This window comes from Porites lutea, chromosome 11 (assembly GCF_958299795.1).
Source record: "Porites lutea chromosome 11, jaPorLute2.1, whole genome shotgun sequence".
Classification (NCBI taxonomy): Eukaryota; Metazoa; Cnidaria; class Anthozoa; order Scleractinia; family Poritidae; genus Porites; species Porites lutea.
In genome coordinates this window covers 26,796,676-26,815,314 of record NC_133211.1, presented here as the reverse complement: position 1 = coordinate 26,815,314, position 18,639 = coordinate 26,796,676, and the positions used below count along the sequence as shown (strand labels likewise).

The 18,639-nt window shown below is 38.3% G+C and overlaps 1 protein-coding gene across 1 annotated transcript; it reads left to right on the top strand.

Moving 5' to 3' along the window:
- The first annotated feature begins 81 nt into the window (after positions 1 to 81).
- LOC140952852 (phosphatidylinositol-3,5-bisphosphate 3-phosphatase MTMR3-like) lies at positions 82 to 15,095 on the top strand. Its single transcript, XM_073402304.1, has 15 exons — positions 82 to 388; positions 478 to 556; positions 2,243 to 2,376; positions 3,924 to 4,006; positions 4,208 to 4,383; positions 4,642 to 4,738; positions 4,826 to 4,939; positions 5,193 to 5,563; positions 6,490 to 6,601; positions 7,142 to 7,337; positions 8,335 to 8,517; positions 9,854 to 10,024; positions 10,645 to 11,706; positions 12,361 to 12,551; positions 13,274 to 15,095. Exons 1-15 carry the CDS (start codon positions 380 to 382, stop codon positions 13,437 to 13,439), a joined length of 3,144 nt encoding a protein of 1,047 aa, XP_073258405.1. The 5' UTR covers positions 82 to 379; the 3' UTR covers positions 13,440 to 15,095.
- Positions 15,096 to 18,639: the final 3,544 nt, after the last annotated feature.

Sequence of the window (18,639 nt, the reverse complement as noted above, 5' to 3'; positions counted from 1 at the left end):
AGAAGTACCTAACTGACCATATTTGGTCAAATTGGAGGTGTTGATGCTTATTATAGGATGGCGGGAAAAACATGACATCATTTATTTTCATTTCTTGTTTCTGTTGACGTCCACACCTACCGTTGAAATTTGGACGAGGTAGGGCGCGATAGAATAATAATTTACGATTTATTCATGCATGAATCATCCTGAAATTACCGTTCCCATAGAGTCAGAGACCTAAAGCGTTGTTTCGGTTATTTCTTCGTTGATGTATTTCTCCGTTGCCTGAGTTTGTCTTAAGATATTCCAGCTAAGCGGAAGACATCTTGGAGCTAAGTTCATTCTGCAGCACGCAGACTATAAGTTCTCGAAGCATTTGCCTGGAGTTATAGTTGGAATGGCTACAGTGAGTAAAAAGCTTTAAAACGTGTCAATTGTAGACTAAATTATCAAATCATTTCTGAAGCACTAAAGCAGTACTTGAAAATTGTGTAGGAGGTTGATCACGAACAGCCATCCAGTTTGGTGTATGTACAAGCAAGTGAACTCTTCCCAAAGAAGACGCTCGTTTCAGGTTTGTCCAAGATTTCATGCTGTGCCATTATATTCAATGATGCCAACAGAGTTTATCGTAGCTTCAAGTTGACGGTTTTACGAGTTGGGACAACAACAGTAAGCTTATATTTACATCCCACACTTGAGAAATTTGCATTTCAAGAAAGCTAATAATATAAGACGAAAAAGAAAGAAAAATGAAGCTACAGAGGGTAAGACATTATCATTAAGGGATGCCTAGGAACCAAATGAACAGGTGGGTTTGTGTATGGTCCTATGTAGAGCTTGCGTTTAAATCGAATACCAACCTTTTTATTTAATGCTCTTCATATAATAGCACGTTATGAACGTCAAATCGCACTTGGCATTTCCGTCTAGACCTCCAATCAACGGGATAAAATTGCGAACTGTCATTTGTCGACCTTTTCTTGGATGTTTGGTAAAGGTATCAGTTGGATCTTTGTGCAACGTCCTACTCACCGAGAAGGTTAAAACAGCTGGAAATCGTCAAAAACTTTTTATGAATTTCACGTCGATACATAATCCGGTAGCTCAAATGATCCTCATCTATTATGATTGTTGACAGTAGTTTACAAATTTATGAGAAATCGTGCGATGTATATTTAATCAGCTTTTTCTGTGTCGCATTTCAATTGAACGTTTTAAAGCAAAATAAATTTTGATGTATGTATATATTCTTTTTTGTCAGCTTCTTGATTTTTTATTTTGTTGTATTTTACTCAGCCTTACGGATTTTAAGCAGTTTATGTTTTTATCAGGTTAATGCCTGACGTAAAAATATCATCAATTGGTTTTATGCATTCTGAAGGGCAAGGGCATGATAACAGAAAAATTTAGAGTCATGTTTAGGCAAATGTACCATGTGTCCCCTTACTTGTCTTTTACTGTTCATTATTATTCATTCCAAATATTTCCCCGATTCTGATTGGCTAAAAAGCACACGCATAATTCACCATAACCAGTTTCTGATGACGAAATTTGGAAGAATTATGTGTTTAACGAGGAAATGACGGCAAAAATGCAGCGTTCGTGCAGGTTAAGGCACAGTTAACTGAGAAAACCTGGGAACGAGGTTGAGTTGTTTTGGTTGTGAAAACAAAAAATGGCAGATGTTTCAAGAGTAAGAACTAGGCAAAAAAATAGCTAAAAACATGGTAAGAACAGCAAGAAGGCAACTCGAAGGGTGACATCTGCTATTTGGAGAATATTTGCAGAGCTGGACAAACCTAAGCATGCACTATCGAAGATGAACTTAACATCGATGGATCGATGGAGGTTAGCATGTTAAACAAGGAATTATTTTTGAACGAATAATAAAACAATAATTGAATTCAGCTTTCGTATCATATGAAGAATTATGGAGATCTCGGAGGGTGTTATCCGCCGAGGCCGTAACACCCTCCTCGATCTCCATAATTCTTCATAAGATACTCATCCTTTTTCATTAATTGTTAATTAATTCTCCTAAAAAGTTAGTAAAATAATGCTTGTTAGTTTTGTCCATAAGAATAGTTTTGCTTTTATCTGCTTATTTTCAATTGTGCTAAACTCTCAACTTGAATGTGACATTTGCCATAAACATAACTCTAAATCTCTCCAATGTGTCTTGCATGTTAACCACTAGCTTCCACTTGAATTGTCCAGTGAAACCTGAATGTTTTTCTTTGTATGATCCTTTTTTTAGATGACAATACTACTCAGGTGCCATTTCCAGAGCTGAATGGAGAAAGTGTTCAATACCTGGAGAGAACATCTGATGCTGTCCTTGCCCTTTCTAATTTCCGTCTTTTTATTCGCTTCAAAGACTCGTTTGTCAATGTGAGTTGGAATTTTGCAGAATTCAAAAAAGCTGCCAGTTACCCTGACTCTGAAATTTAGTGATTTGGAGATTTGAAAATGGAGTAAATCAAGTTCCAGTTTTGTTTGCACTGGTATAACAACCCAAACTAACTGGAACCTTAACAAGCTGAAAGAGCAAATTAAAATTAGGTAAATTGTAAATTTTCAGTCTTCCATCTCAACAGTAACGATTGGAACACCTGCCGAAATTTAGAAGGATTTGTATGGGAAAAACCACTCTTGCCACCCAGTAAGGCTTTAATGGTTTTTCATACAAATCCTTGTAAATTTTGAAATTTTCAAACTGTCGTTAAATCTTTCCTTAAAGCATCATTACTTGGCTCAAATCTCATTTTTATTCATGACAGGCAATTTAAGCCCTTAAATGCATAAGGGAAAGATTTAATGAGAGTTTGAAAATTTCAAAATTTACAAGGAATTGTATGGAAAACCACTCAAGCGTAACCCGGTGACAAGAGTTGTTTTCGGCAGCCTTTACAATCGCTTCTTTTGAGATATATGGCTGAAAATTTACAGGTTACCTAGTTTTAATATGCTCTTTCAGTTCGTGCTAAGAAAATTTTCCAAAAGCAAACTATTTTCGTGTTTGCAGAAAGTTGATCACGTGACTAACTTTTGCAAAAGGCCCTTTGGCAAGGCCATGAGGACCTTGCCCCCGTAGGGGCGGTCTGGGAGCATGCTTCCCCAGAAAAGTTTTAAATTCTATAGTTGCAGAAATGTGGTTTCCTGCATTCTGAAGCTGCAGACAAAAAAGATAACTATTCTAGACAATTTAATAGTGATTTGATACCAATATCCACCACACAAATAATTTGGTTCGGACACGTGCTTGCAACACTGAGACATTTCAGATGGTCTTTTATGGAGCACAGTTCTTTTTGCATTTTTTCAATGGATTATGGGGGATGCAAAGTTGCATTCACAGCCAGTTAATTTGCTTGGTGCCTGGCCCTTAATGAAACCCCTGAACAAAAAATTACTATATTTTCACAACATTAAGTGCAAAGTCAATGTACTTTTTGAGTTTAATGTCAAGAGGGCACCATTTGCAGCAAGTAGTATTTCAAACATACTTTTGAATTATTAGCTCCCTAAGAGATCAGAGCAGTATAAACTTTCATCTATTATAATAGGGTTTTCCTGCATTTCTGTGAACAAAGCCCCTAACTAGAGTCTAATGTTCACAAAATACAGTGATTTGTTTGAGGTTGTCCAGTGAAATCTCGACCTTGTTTCATTGTGTGTGTTCACTGGAGCGGAATGTGGGAAAGGTCTATTGCCCTTGATTGGGGACATGACAGTTTGCGTCATCACAAATCTATTGCTTTCTAAATAGAAAAGGGCAATTTTGGACTGAATCTATTTTTGATAATGGTAGAATAGGTAGGGCGGCAGAAAAACTCCACTAACATTTTTTATCTTGACATTTTTTGTGCGAGTTATTATGTAGGAAAATGCCTCAATAGAATATAAAAACTTCAACATATGATATGCTGTTTCTTTAGATACCTTTGCGTTTGATAGAGTGCGTGGAAATGAAAGATCTTGTTCTGATGGACATTAACTGTAAAGATGCCAGGTCATTTAGGTTAGTTACTGGAAAACTCTTTAGTAAGATTTTTGCAGAGGATAAAAACCATTTTGCACAGGGGTTCTTTGCAACAGGCATGAAGAAAAGTATGTATTCATTATATCTTTTGTCTCAGTTGTAACAATTATTTATACTTTACTTGTAATTTTTTATCACTTTGTTGTTGTTCACACTCGGTGCTTCTTTCATGTCTTTCAGGATTGTATTTGATAACAATGAGCAGTGCCTGAATTGTTCGTACCATCTAACCCAGTGCATCTCTCCTTTGTCCCGTATTGAAGATCTTTTTGCCTTTGCATTTTATGCGTGGTGCACAGATGGCAAGCAGTCAAACTCAGCAGAGGAGGAAGAGTTTACTAGCTTCTGTCAGAGAGGTAGATTTATTCAAATAATTGATGTTTTAGTAGGTGAACAAACTCTATGCTATGCTAAGTACATTGGTAAAGTGTAGTGTGGCTGTAGAGTGAATATTGTCAAAAGGGGATTGGTTTTATGAGTGAGAGCCAAAGGCATTATCTATAATAGACATATTAGAAGGCTGTTAACATTCTATTCAAAATCTAATTGTTTAAACAGTACACGGCACATACCGGGGTCTGACTTTGTCTAAAAGCAGTTAATTTTTTTTTTAGATGCAGAGCAGTATTCTTTCATGTCTGAAGTTAGGCGAATGGGTTTTGATAATCTTCGTGATGCCTGGCGGATCACTGACCTCAACAGTAACTTTGAGTATGTACCTTTGCATTATAACTGTGTAACAATATTTGTTATGAAGGTAAGACTGATTTAGTGTGATAAAAAACCTTTGTCAATTAGATTGTGCTGTACATATCCTAAGCTTCACATCGTACCAGCCAAGATTACAGACAAGGAAATGGAGGCTGTTGGTAAATTCAGGACTTCAGGACGATTTCCATCTGTAGTTTGGAGGTAAAGTTTGAATTCAACTGATCTCTTCTGTATACCAGGGTTTGTGCAGTTCATGGAAACCTGAAAAGTCATGAATTTTAAGAATATCATTTTCCACCCTTGAAAGGGATGGAAAATTTAAGTTATGTTTGGTAGATAAGTTACTGCAGGTGTCAAAGTAAGGGCAATGTTATCTAGAGACAAGTTATTAATCAGTGTGAGCGACTATTATTCGCTGTAAATAGTGAACTTACCAGTTGTGATTTTGGTGCAGGCACATGACCAATGGAGCAGTGATTGCTCGCTGTAGCCAGCCTGAAGTGGGATGGTTTGGCTGGCGAAGTCCAGAAGATGAAGCACTCCTTCATGCAATAGGAGCAGCATGTGCTATGGACTCTGCAGCATCATCCCTTAAAAAACAACTTCTGAAGGAGCTAGGCAAGACAAACCTTCTGAGCAATGGCCACATAGATGGCATATGTAATGGAGATATGACTGGCAATGGCGACGATGATTCTGTTAGGGACAATAAGGTTACATGTGAGATTGAAGTTGCAGAACAGCCCAAGGTTCTGATTGTGGATGCCAGGGCTTACTCTGCTGCTGTGGTCAATAGGGCAAAAGGTGGTGGCTGTGAATGTGAGGGTGAGTTGACTTCCTTGGTGTACCCTGTTTACTTAGTTACTCTACTGACTGGCTTATTTTATTGCCTTCTAACCGACTCTCTTATTGATTAAGAAGGTATTGTTATTTTCATTTGAAACTTCAAGTGAGGATTATCACACATACTTGATTTTGACTGCAAATGCTTACACCTTCCAATTTCATATTAACCTCATCATCGATAGATGATCTTGGGAGCTGGTGGCTAAAGGTTGGTGTAACCTGGCTTGTCTACTAGGCACAGGAAGGAGGTATCCATGGCAACTCTGCTAGTAGGTGACCAAGGCCACCGCCTCACTGAACCCTTTTGAAGAATACTTACCAATGAAACCTTATACCTTCTTGAGGGAGTGGGGAAATGGAAAGCAGGCTTGAAAATTAGCAAGCAAAATGACCTTGTACAAAAAGGCCACCAATTGAATGCTGGCTCTGAACGGTGTTGAGGGGCAGTTGCTGTCCAGCATTGTTTCAATTTCAACCTTACCTAAATTTTATTATGCCATATTTTATTTAAATAGTAATTTATATGTTAAGATTTTACTTTTACTTTATTCTGTTGCTATGGTAACATATAAACTCCAAAACATGTTCACCAACAAATGGCCATTTTTTTAATGCAAGTATTGATGCATTAACTGATAAGGAGTTGCAGTATCAATCTTTTAAAGTAGAAGTACGCAAACATTTTGGTAACTGCTGTGAGTCACCTAGTGAACTCATTGTCCTGACTATTAAATGTTGTGGCTGGATGGGTGTAGTGGCTGTCTGTTTGAGGACACCATACAGTACATGTATTAAGTAAATATTCCTCATTTTTTTAACACTCTTTCCAGTATTTTGGCTCAACATTCTTTTTTGTGACTATTTTTAATGGTGAGTTGATACTAGGTTCTTTTTTTGTTTATCAGAGTATTATCCAGGCTGTGAGGTACTGTTCATGAACTTAGCAAATATTCATACGATAAGGAAAAGTTTCCAGAGTCTGAGAACATTGTGCCTTGGCCCAAGAGATTCTCCCAAGTAAGTGATTTCTATGACACTTGATGCCATAAGGACCAAAACTAAATGCAATTGGGTGATAGTGCAGCTTTTTATGGGATGTATTCCCTGACTATGAAACCCATATTATGTAGAATAACATGTTAATTATGGGCCAGTTTCTTAAACATCCAGACAACTATTTATGCTCAAAACTTTGTCACGTTTGTGTTGTGTTAAAAATTCTTCATTGGTTGATTTTGTATTTTCTAAGTTTCTCAAGTTTCCATCTGTACCCGAGCAGGCCCCTTTATGCAAAATCCATTGATTATTTTAAGGCTTTGCTTCCTAACTACAGTCGAACCTGTGCTAAGCAGTCACCCTTGGGGAATGGCTAAGTGACTGTAGGACTTCGCAAATGGTGATTGTGACCACTTAATAGAGGTTGAAAATGCAATACATCAAGGGAAGTAATTTTCGGGACTTTGAAAACTGACCTCTTGATAGAAGGTGACCGCTTAATAGGGTGCTGCTTAATACAGATTTGACTGTATCACATGCTTTCTATTGTATTCATGCTAGTTGGTGGTCAAGCTTGGAAAAGACGAACTGGCTTCATCATATTTCTTTGTTGATGAAAGCAACCAACGTTGTGGTGAATGCCATCGACAAGGAACAGAGGCCTGTTGTAGTGCATTGCAGTGACGGCTGGGACAGAACAACCCAGTTAGTTGCTCTGGCAGAATTGATGCTTGACCCTTACTACAGAACAATTGAGGTGAGAAAGCTTAAACCTTTTCTTTGTGGGAATTTGTAACCTATCATTTGGTTGGTAATAATCCTTAGCTCAAATTACTTTACGAAAGTTGTTATCACAGGGTAAGATGAAAATGAAAAAAACAGCTTGCCCTTCGCTGCTACTTTAGTTCACTAGCTGGGAGCTCTGAGGAGTGGAAACGGCAGATGGCAGAAATTGCCGTTCACGGAAAAACAAACTTCTCAGAATAATTAATAAAATTAATACGGTCATAAATAACAAGATAGATCCTAACTGTTTTTTTTAACATGATACAATGAAAACAAACAGTGATTTTACAGCCCTATAACAGTAGAAGAGTGAGAGCAAATTTACAGCCACTAGCGCTTAATAGTTACTTAAATGCATAATTCAATTCAATTTCTTTAGTTTGCCATGGTTGATTGACCACATCATGTGGTGTTTTTGTAAATCTCAGCACAGAATTGTCCATGTTTACATACAACATTTGTTCAATTTATTCAGCCATAAAATTAACAACTAAGTTATACAAAAGTTAACACAGTATTTTCATTTGCTCCTTTGTAAAAGTTCAACTGAATATTTTCATTAGATCTGTAATACAAGGCTGTGCTCTAAGAAAAAAATGAAGGGAGCCTAGTGCCCTGAACCTGTGAAATCCAGGGTGCCCAGCATAGAATTTCTGTGAAAAGCTGAGATTTCCTAGTCACCCAAGAGCAAAAGCAAGGTGCCAGGGGCTGAGATTTACAATGTGTTGCCTATGAATGCTATTCTAAATGCCAGCCCATTCAGGTCAGATATACAGTCACTACTGTACAGGTGGTGTAAGGAACAAACAATGCTTCATACTGTTGTTATCCTGTTGCTCAACAGTTCCTCTTTTCAGCTATCAAGTACACAAGCAAAAAGCTGATGTAATTGAATTTTATAATAATTTATGAACTTTCAAAATATTATTTTAAGTATTCCCAAACTGTTGTAATGTTTCCCTTGCCAGGGATTCCAAGTATTGGTTACTCGTGAATGGTTGGAGTTTGGTCATCGTTTTGCAGACAGGTGTGGTCATGGGCACAATCAGGATGAGAACCAGAGGTGTCCAGTGTTCCTTCAATGGTTGGACTGCGTTCATCAACTCACCAGGCAGTTTCCCTGCTCATTTGAGTTCAATGAATCATTTTTGGTAAGATTTTGTGCGTGTGTATTGTTTCAAGAAAAGGTCACTTGACATACACTGGACATTGTGTTTTCAGTTCTTCAAGTGTGTGTGTGTGTTTTCTGCCCTTAGGCAGGTCCTTCCTTATAGTATTCAAGGGTCACCATCCTTCACTCTATCAAGCATTCCCATTCTAGGTCTTGCAAGTGGCCTCATTCCTATTTTTTTCCCCTCATATATAACTGATGGGATTAGATCACCATGCTGTGGGGTATGACCAAGCCAGACTCTCTGTCTTCTGTTGATAACAGATATGAAGGCCCTCTCCTCACCAAAACACCTCAATACTTCTTCATTCCAACTTTGTCAGATCAAGATATGTTTAAGACCTTCCTCCAAAGCCACATCTCACAACTCTCCAGCCTTCAAACATCCTTGCAATGAAAATAGCTATTATACACCTTAGGAAATTTTTGTGTGTCATACAGTAAAAACCCACATATAAGAACCTAGTGATTTAAGAACCTACAGGCTGGAATTTGGCATTTAAATACCCAAAAATATAAGAACCTTTTCAGCCTGGCAAAGGAAAATAGGTTCTTATACAAAAATAATCACTTCAATTTTGATGGTCAAAATTCTCGATTTTAATTTTGTGAGAAACTTTTGACAAAAGTTTATTGTGTATAGGTTTTCTTTGGTTTATATTAATTTTGTTTGGATTTTCACTAGAAGTATGTTTTCCATAAAGCTACCATGCAATATAGACGATTCAATATCTTAATATCTTACTTAGAAAATATAGAAACATATTGATGTTCTTCTTGGACCTTGATTGTTTGCCATTATGTATTAGTAGTACAATATTGCTGCCAATGGTTACACTATGGCAACCTCTGAAAAACAAGAATCTTTTAAGAACCTAATCAGCCTGAATTGTGAAAAACTACCCTAAAATATAAGAACCTGTTCAGCCTGAGGTCAAAAATTCTAGGTTCTTATATGTGGGTTTTTACTGTATTATTGAGGTGCCACAAGATTTTTGGCATTTTCAAACCCATGCAATACCCTTTGAAGACAAATACAGGTTTATAGAGAAATCACAGCACTTGTACTAGTAATATAATTCTGCAACGTAGATCCAAGGGGGTAGTCCTCCTGGGAATTGGAAAAGTGTCACCCATCTTCAGGCCTTTCCTATTACTGGTTTCTAAATCTTGACATGACTGCATAAGAGGTCTTTGGGTCTCCTTCCTTGAGTGCAACTTAAGAAATGTCTTTGACTTAGATGTCTCAGACTCTTGCCCTTTTTTCGCTTCTGTTTGAGTCCTCTTGAAAGTTAACTTCTCTTTTTATTGAACAGGTAAAATTGGCACAGCATGCCTATTCCTGTCTCTTTGGTACATTCCTCTGCAACAGTGAAAGTGAGCGTCTGAAGGCAAATATCTTTAAACGTACCTTCTCGCTTTGGTCATTATTGAAGCTGAAAAATAAAGAGTTCAAGAATTTTCTGTACTCTTCTTCTTCTGAGCAGGTAACATTTTGACACAGTTTATGTAGGTACAGTTGTAATCTCATCCTAGTATTGTCTCTGAGCTTACAAGAGTTCCTAAACTGCTTGATCAGTTTGGTAAGAAATAATGGTGTAAATTCCCACTAGACATCTAGATTATTAACTGGTGGATGTCCGAAGGGCATTTTCAAGTTATCACTTTGGGGTTGAGATATGCAAAGGAGTCACTCACTGACCTGAGATAGATGATCATTGGCTTGTTCCAAAGTTGCCTGATATGAAAACACCATTTTGTTGTTGTTACCAAAGTGTACTTTGGGCAACTTAAGGCGTGCATTCACTCACGCCATGTCGTGATCAAGAGAACCCTGGATATGAGGTTGGAATATGAACTCATGAAAACACAAAATGTGTTTTGATAGGTACATTGATAGATTTTCTTCTTTAAGTCATTTCAACTTAAAATAAATATTTTATTTTATCGCATTCATGACTTCTCTATTTTCTAGACAATGCATCCACAAGTTCCCGATAGTTTTTACTTTGATTTTGAACCTCTGGCTGCACTGATAACACAACCAAATTCTAATAATATTATTACATTTTTATGTTGATATTGAGGTTTATATCTTTGGTTTAAGGTTTTACAAGCCTCCTGTCAACCTCGTTGTCTCCAGCTGTGGTCAGCCGTATATCTTGCCAACCCTACTCCTTATTCTGAGACGGTGTTGGAGAATGGAGACACTAGTGATTATGGTGACTCAGTAAGCAGTGCTTGTGTCACTCCTGTCTCTCCTGTTTTCCCAAGTGTTAACAGCAGCATTGTGCAAGAGGAAGAAGCTCTGCAGACGTGCCATGTTACAGCATCTAAATCTGATGGAAATCTGATGTGCAAAGACTGTTTAAAACATCAACAAGCGCTTGACGACAATAGGAAACAATTATTTGATAGTTTAGATAGGAATTTGAAATCAAAGAGCTGCCCTGAAAGTAGGACTGATATTTCTGATAATGACATACCCCAAAGCACACCCATAGCAAAGGACACTGTTGCTCTTGAGTCAAAGAGTGTGTATGTTAGTGCTCAATCAGACTCCTGTTTGAGAAGTGTTGGTGATGTAGAAAGCAGTATGTCTAGTAGCACACAAACTGTTATTCTAGATTCAACTGAAGGCGATTCTGCCATTGAAAATGGACTGGAATCTTCTGAAAAGACCTCCTCTGAAGGTTTAACAGAGGAGACTCAACAAATGACTTCTGTGGTGGAAGAACAATCTTCACTGCAAGAGGAAGGTTTGCAAGAAAGTAGTGATGTAGGGCAATGCATGGTTGAAACAGTGCATGGCTCTTCATTTAGTAAAGGAATACCTTCGGATGAAGAGGTAACAGAATGTTCAGAAAACTCTCAAGGGACACCAGCTAAATCTTCAAGCAACTTAACTCTTACAGGCAGTACCCATGAAGCAACACCAAGTACATCAACATTGAGACCAAACTCATCAGAACTCTTCACTAGGTACCTAGACATAGATGGATTGACATATGTTTCTGATCCTGTCCAAGAGAGACTGCGGCAGATTGAAATGGCACACCAAGCTAAAGTGGAAGCACTGCAAAGACAGCTGTTGGATACACAAAGGAGAAGAATGACGTCCACAGAGGGAGGGACAGTTGGAAGAACAAGTGATCTTGCCGATGAAGTGGTATGTAGCATGTGAAAGTGAATACAAAGTCAGTTAACTGAGAGTCATTACAGGGAAATCTCAAACCAAGGCCTTAATGTATTGACTGAGTGATAGCGACTGAGATTTCCTTGTAATGACTGAACAGACGAGGTTATAAAGTTAATAATTTATTTGGCCTTTTCAGTATAGACCTGAGCCTGCGATCAATATTTATTAAAATCAACAACTGGTCAGTGGATAACTTTAAAAAACGTATGACCTCAATGAGTTAACCATAGCAAGAAACAGTGATACGCGTAACTAGTTAGAGGCAAACCAATCAGCTACTGACACCCATGATGACAGGGCCATCAAAAACAATCTTGGCTGATGGCTAAACTACTTGGCGATGCTGTCTTGTAAAACCACTGGGCGAAAAAATGGATTTGCACAAATATGCTCTTTACAAATATGTCACAAGGGGTGAATAAGGGGCAATGATGGCAAATGCCATGTTTGCATATCAAAAAACGGGGTGTAAATAACTAGGCACCATCTTTGCCCAGATTTACTCCTCAGTTTTCAAAATGTTCTGACACATTTGCAGCAAACAAATTTGTGTAAATCCATTTTTTCCATCCAGTGAACAAGCAAGAAATAATATTATGTTATTTCGTTGTTTTTCACCACCAGTGTTCATTACCAGAATCAAGTGTAAGTGGAGAACAGCCGCCTCTGTCACTTGGCAGTGGTGATGAAGGGAGCTGGATTCAAGTGGAAGAGAGTGAGGCACAGCCTACTCTGTGGGTCCCAGATCATGCTGCAACTAACTGTGCAAAATGTGATACACAGTTCTGGATTGCTAATAGAAAACATCATTGCAGGTAGTTATTGTCCCAATATTAATTGAAATATTTTGTTATTCACCTGAAAATTACAATAATAATAGTCTCCAATTGTTGTGAGTCATCATTACTTATGACAAGCTCAAAAGTCATCTGAGACTAATAAACAGCAATTATTGGATGATGCTGAGTATGATTGCAAAGGAGTTATCGGCCAGGGCAGATAACACTCTCTGAGGTCTGCATAATTCTTCATATCATACACGTCAACTATAGCAACAGTACTGCTTTCAGTCTGCATGATTATGCTCTGGGCCCAGTTGTTTGAAGGGCGCTTAGTGATAACCCGGGGTTAAATTTTAATCTGTTCAAAAGTCTAATCATCAAATTGTAGACAAGAAGAATTACACCGAATTTGCTTTTTATTCTTTCATCTCTGAAATCACATTTCGCACTATCCCTCGGGTTATCTTAACCCAGCTTTGTACAACCCGGCCCTGAACATTATAATTATAGTCATAATATAGTCATAGTAACTCACTAATTCAGAAGGCCTTATACTCTGCATAACTATTTATATTAGTGACGTTTGTTAAATCTCAGATGACCTTTTTCCAATGATCCCTTCTTGTGTTCATCGGAAACCTGTACCTTTTTACTTTAGCGAGTTTAAAAAGCCGTCACTAATACGTGCCACCCTTTTTGATGGCTACTTGAACAGCAGCTAACATGTATTTTTTTTCCCCACAAATTTTGTCTAGGAATTGTGGGCTGGTTTTCTGTGGAACCTGTTCCGAAAAGAGATTACCGTTGCCTGAAGAACAGCTGTATGATCCAGTTAGAGTTTGCTTAGCGTGCTTTGAAAAACTAGTCACTCTTCAAGAACGTGAGAATGAGAAAACGGTGAATGAAGGCACAATTAAGTAGCAGACTTGTGACCAATTCAAAGGCGCACATCTCCTCGCAGACCACCTTAATCACTTGAATTGCTAGGAATTAATACCAAGTGGTTTGAAAGTATTTTTATATTCTATGCTGCTTCAAAATTGTAAAGCAAAAACAATGTTTTCATCCTGACAAGTCATATATTATCATCAAAGTTGCAGTGGTATTTTTCCAACATATTTTTGTGTCACTTGTATTTTTTCAACCTTTTTATAATTTTTGTTCTGGCATATAAACGTGACTTTCTTGCATTTTTAATTTCTTCCAGCTGCCTTTCAAATGATTAAGGTGGTCTCTGTCTTCATTTGTAGTAGCATTAGACTATTAGGGCTCCTAGAATGAGGTTAAAATGTTTAGTGTATAATTAGTGACGGTTAAACAAATTTCTACATTGGTCAAGTATTCCCTCGAAATTATGTAAATATGCAAAACATTTTGTTGAAAACTAAACCTAAAAATAATGTTGTTTCTTCTAAGTATTTTTGTTTGTATTTTATTTTGACTTATTGATTTGAATCATCAATTAATTATGAGGTTACCAAACGAAACGACAACAAAAAAAAACATTATCTTGACAACGTTTTGGTATTGTGATAAAAAATAGAAATCGCATTTTCATCTTTAGGTTGTTATAATTTTGCATGCACAAAAAATACGTTTCTTTCCATTACGCAGAGAGTTAAACTATTAGCAACCTTTGTTTCCAAAACTCATAGTATGTTCTAGCTTAAGAGTTTGTCTATGAGCCAAACCCTGAAGAGGAAATGTGTAGAGAAGGTCCTAGTAGTAGTGAAGTTCAAAAGCTGGATAGTTCTTTACACCGAATAAATCATTATCCAGTAGATATAGATATTATAGAAAACAACTGCGTCATCCTCTGGACAGAGATTTATCCAGTGGATAGTGCCATGCACCTTATGAGCAAGTTGGACCAGTACTTTAATTTAATACTGTTGACTAAAATGTACTTTTCAGTCTGGGGATTGAATCCTTAAGTGTGATCATTGAAATGAAAGCAACTGATCAGCACTTTCCTCTGGTACTGTTTATTGCGCTGCACCAAAGATTCAAAAAAACATTAACTTAGAGGGGTTTAACTCCATAATTCTTTTATGCGACAGGAGTTAAGGATGGTTCGTTGAATATAAAATTATGTCAATTTTGGGAGGAAACATACTAGAGAACAGTTACCCAATCAAAACTGGCTTGTCAGGCACTCGCTGGTGACTCCTATAGACACTTGTGCGTGTTTTCGCAGTACGCTTCTTGCTGCCTAGCATTTCCTCCTGTCGAATAACTCATTGTGATCTCCAGCTGATCTCACGTGATGATATGATTTCTACTTCTCAGAGCGACCTTTTAAAATTGGTTTTGACTAGCTTAGCTCATGTCTACTTTATCATGTTTTCCCCAATTAGAATCAGATTCATTTCCATTGCAGATTTGTCGCTGCCAGATGACGCCGGGAAATTTTCCCAGTTTTGATTGGTTTCTGGATTAATGATAAGAGAACCTGGAATTCTCGCATAATAATGAATGGAAAAGCCACGTTCACTTTACTTTTCCAATCGTACATTGTAGAATTAATCAATGTGAATGTTCCTATCTTAGTTGTAATAAAAATTTACGTTCAACGTGTACTGGATTACGTTGTCATTATAGCTGCGAGGTTTTGAAAGTTAGACAAAATGTTTGATTCTGTGTTTCCATGTGTTTGCTGAGCAGAAACGGGTTTGGCTTGTTTTCTGGTTTGCCATTACGAAGGCCAAAAGAATGAATTACGTGGATATGATGCGTTAAAAACAATGAAAAACAGGATACACGGGTTTTAGTTTTGGTACAAATTTTTGACAGTGAAGAATATTAAGCGTTGTACGCAGAGAGGAATGCGTTGGAGGGGCAACAAAAATGAGCTCTTAAACCGGCATTTGCAGCTTGGTCGCATGTGTAATATGGTTTTAGAGGATGACTCGATCATTGCATGGCAGCGTTATGTCGGTTGTATCAGTCATGCGTAGTTTCTGGACACGTTTCAGGCCTTGAGGGATATGGTACTCCTTGTCGAATTATACGGCTATAGATAGGAAATGCAGCGAAGATTTTCGGAGGGGGGGAGAGAGAGATTCCGGCTTCAGTTAAAAATGCATGCCGTTTATTCAGTTGCTTATTATGAGAAGGTGCTGGTGGTATGAAGTAATAAAAGTCTCCGAGCCCATGGATCCTCATGGCAAGGAGAACGTGCAACAACCGTGACAAAAAACTATTGGCCACTTCCACATCTCCCACAATGCACCTTATTTGCCCCTCAAAATTTTGCATAACCTTTGTTTTTTCATTTCTCCTGGGTATTACAGCCGTCCCAAGAGATATCGAAAACAGTGCTTATGCAAAATTTTGGGGGCAAATAAGTAAGAGATAAAGCCCGAGAACGGAGGTTTAAAGCCATATACAGCCCGAGGGCCGTAGGCCCTCGGGATGTATATGGATTAATACCGACGTTCGAGGGGTTTATCTAACTTAGACCCTGTTTACATGGAGTGGGGGACCCCCGGTCTAGTGGGGTAGGTTTCTTTTGTTTTGTGTCCCCCAGAGCGTGAAAACAAAAGAAACCAACCCCACTAGACCGGGGTCCCCCACTCCATGCATGTAAACAGGCCCTTATTTCATGATATTATTCATGAGGTATAGGTTACATAAAGGTCGTCTTTCACAGGGCAATAATTGGCCACTTGTTTTTGACATCTGTTTGTTTGTCAGTTTTTGATCCGACCGCAGACAATGACGTATTTCATTGTAAGCATTGTAAAGGTTTTCACACAGCATCGAGAAAGGGCGTTTCACGGGTCATAATTTGTTCAAACCACTTGTTCTCACTTAGGTGAGAAACGGAGAACAATAGCGCATTGTTTGTTAGCTAAGCCGACAACAATGAAATTTCAAACCTTTTGTGTTTTTTTATTCTTGTCTTGGTATTTTTTGGGGGGCCAGTACACTTGTGAGAGCGGCAATGAGTAGTATAGGAGGGATGAAATTAACCCCTTTTTTGCGCAGGAATCTCATTAGCGTGCGCAGGAATACATTAACTAGGTGACGTCATAACCTTTTGTCTTGATCTCATGAATAAAATGCGCAGGAATACATTAACTAGGTGACGTCATAACCTTTTGTCTTGATCTCATGAATAAAATGCGCAGGAATCTCATTAACTTGCGGTGGAATCTCATTAAGTATATCCAGTTTGACGGGTTTATCAATGATGTCATGTTCTATTTTTATCTTGTGGCGGTCATGGTTGGTATAACCGGTTTGACAGGTTTTAGTTATTTTCGGAAGATGATGTCATATGTATTCCGGGGTACTATGATGTCATAGTTGTTTTGATTGGTTGACCGGAATTAGAAAGACGCTCATTGGCTGTCTCGTTTGACGAAGCCTTCTGGTTGGTTGCCGTATTTTTATTGTTTGAACCGCATAAAAGCCTGCTCACTGCCTTCCCGCATACTAATTTGGATTTCCTGCATACTAATTAAGTGTCGCCCTGCATACTAATTCGGTATAGGTTTACTAATGAGTGTTTCTCTACTATAATAGGAACAATAGGCTTGCCTAGACTTGCTCGGTAAGTAACTTAATTAAAAGGAAAATAAGAGCAATCACCTAGCAACGCGAGAAACAGCTTCCTATATCTTATTTAGCGCTAAAACTCGGATATATATAAACAAGACATACACAAAGGGGAGCTGAAAACGCTTTATTTCAAGTTTGTCTGACTACTACAGAACTGTTTTCTCAACGTTTCACGCGTCATTAGTTAGGTAATTATGCGAGTTCACAAGCCCAAAGTTGAATACAAATTAGCTCTATAGGAAAAACCTCAAGGGACCATATTGACGTATTATTATAAAACAAATAACTTAACAAGGATCAATTGATTAAACACGCGACTAATATATGCTAGCAATAAAATCAGACACGAGATACCGTTTAAAACAAAAAGAGTCAAATACACAGCGATTTGAAAGAATGTTATTTCTGACGAATGAGCCAGCGAAGAAGACAGAAATAAATATTTTGACGGCACGAGATACAACAGGGCCTGGGTACTAGGCCGGGTGCACCATGGGTACCCATATCGGGGGTATATAAGGCTGCGTATATCACGTGTACGTCATCTAGGCTTACGAACCACCCTCTCTTTCGTTTTTCTTAACGCTGTTATCGGCTCTTTCTTGCGTTATATCGGTCAGCGAAGACGAAGTGTCCGATCTCATTTAGGAGAATAACAAACAGTTTATGGACTCGTTTAAAGATTTGTTAACAGAAACCGTTGGTCAAATCAAGCGCGCTAACGAATATTTTGCCGAGCAGCAGATGAAAGAAATTAAGAAACTAAAGTATAGCGAACCACGTAAGTTCAAGAAGAAGGCCAACGAAGACCAGTTTCAAAGGATCCACAGTGCAGAATTTTGCGGCCATGTAGCGTACTAGGCCGCTAAGAAGAAGACCACTCTTTCAACTCTCAACAACAGATCCTCGCCAGTTGGAACGCCGGCGTCCACCTCAAGTTCACAGATGCAACCCCAGCCTCTTATGTCAAACGTTCCTGTTTTTCGCCTTCTCGTCGACCCAGTGTCGGGACCTGTTTTGCCTGTGGAAAGCGTTCCTGTTACCCGACGATGGACAAGCCAAACATCCCAAACGGCTTCATGAAGGACAACAATCAGGTGCAGTCTATTCTAATTTAGTACTGAATTTTTTAAGCGGCAAGGCGTAATATGGATCAGGATTGTCTCGATGTTATACCAGTTTCTTCTGACGTTCACCCCGCTAGTTTTAGGCGCGGTTTAGAGCTCTGAGTGTACCGTTGATATTTCTATTCTACCTTCAGTTTGGGGAATATTTTTCATAGTGATCTATTTCTGGCATACTTTGCTAGTTTCTCTGTTCATTTTGAATGTTATTAGTCTAAGTTACAAAATTCCCTTCTTCCAGCTTTTTATGTTTTTTTACTAATCCTACAATGCCTCTGCACGTGTTTACAGTTCTTTTTGTCCGTAGCTGTTAATGAGCTTCCCAGTCTCAACCTCCTTTCAGAAATTTTTTGCATTCCAATATCATTTACCCGCTTTCTGTTTGACCCGCCGCTCCGTCTAACAAAGGTTAATCCTGGATTTTAGGCACG

What these genes read in the sequence shown, in the direction of transcription:
- LOC140952852 (XM_073402304.1), top strand. An exon ending in TGGTGGCTGTGAATGTGAGG is followed by an intron (nt 5,564 to 6,489) that starts GTGAGTTGACTT and finishes TTTGTTTATCAG; the next exon opens with AGTATTATCCAGGCTGTGAG. An exon ending in ACTCTTCTTCTTCTGAGCAG is followed by an intron (nt 10,025 to 10,644) that starts GTAACATTTTGA and finishes CTTTGGTTTAAG; the next exon opens with GTTTTACAAGCCTCCTGTCA.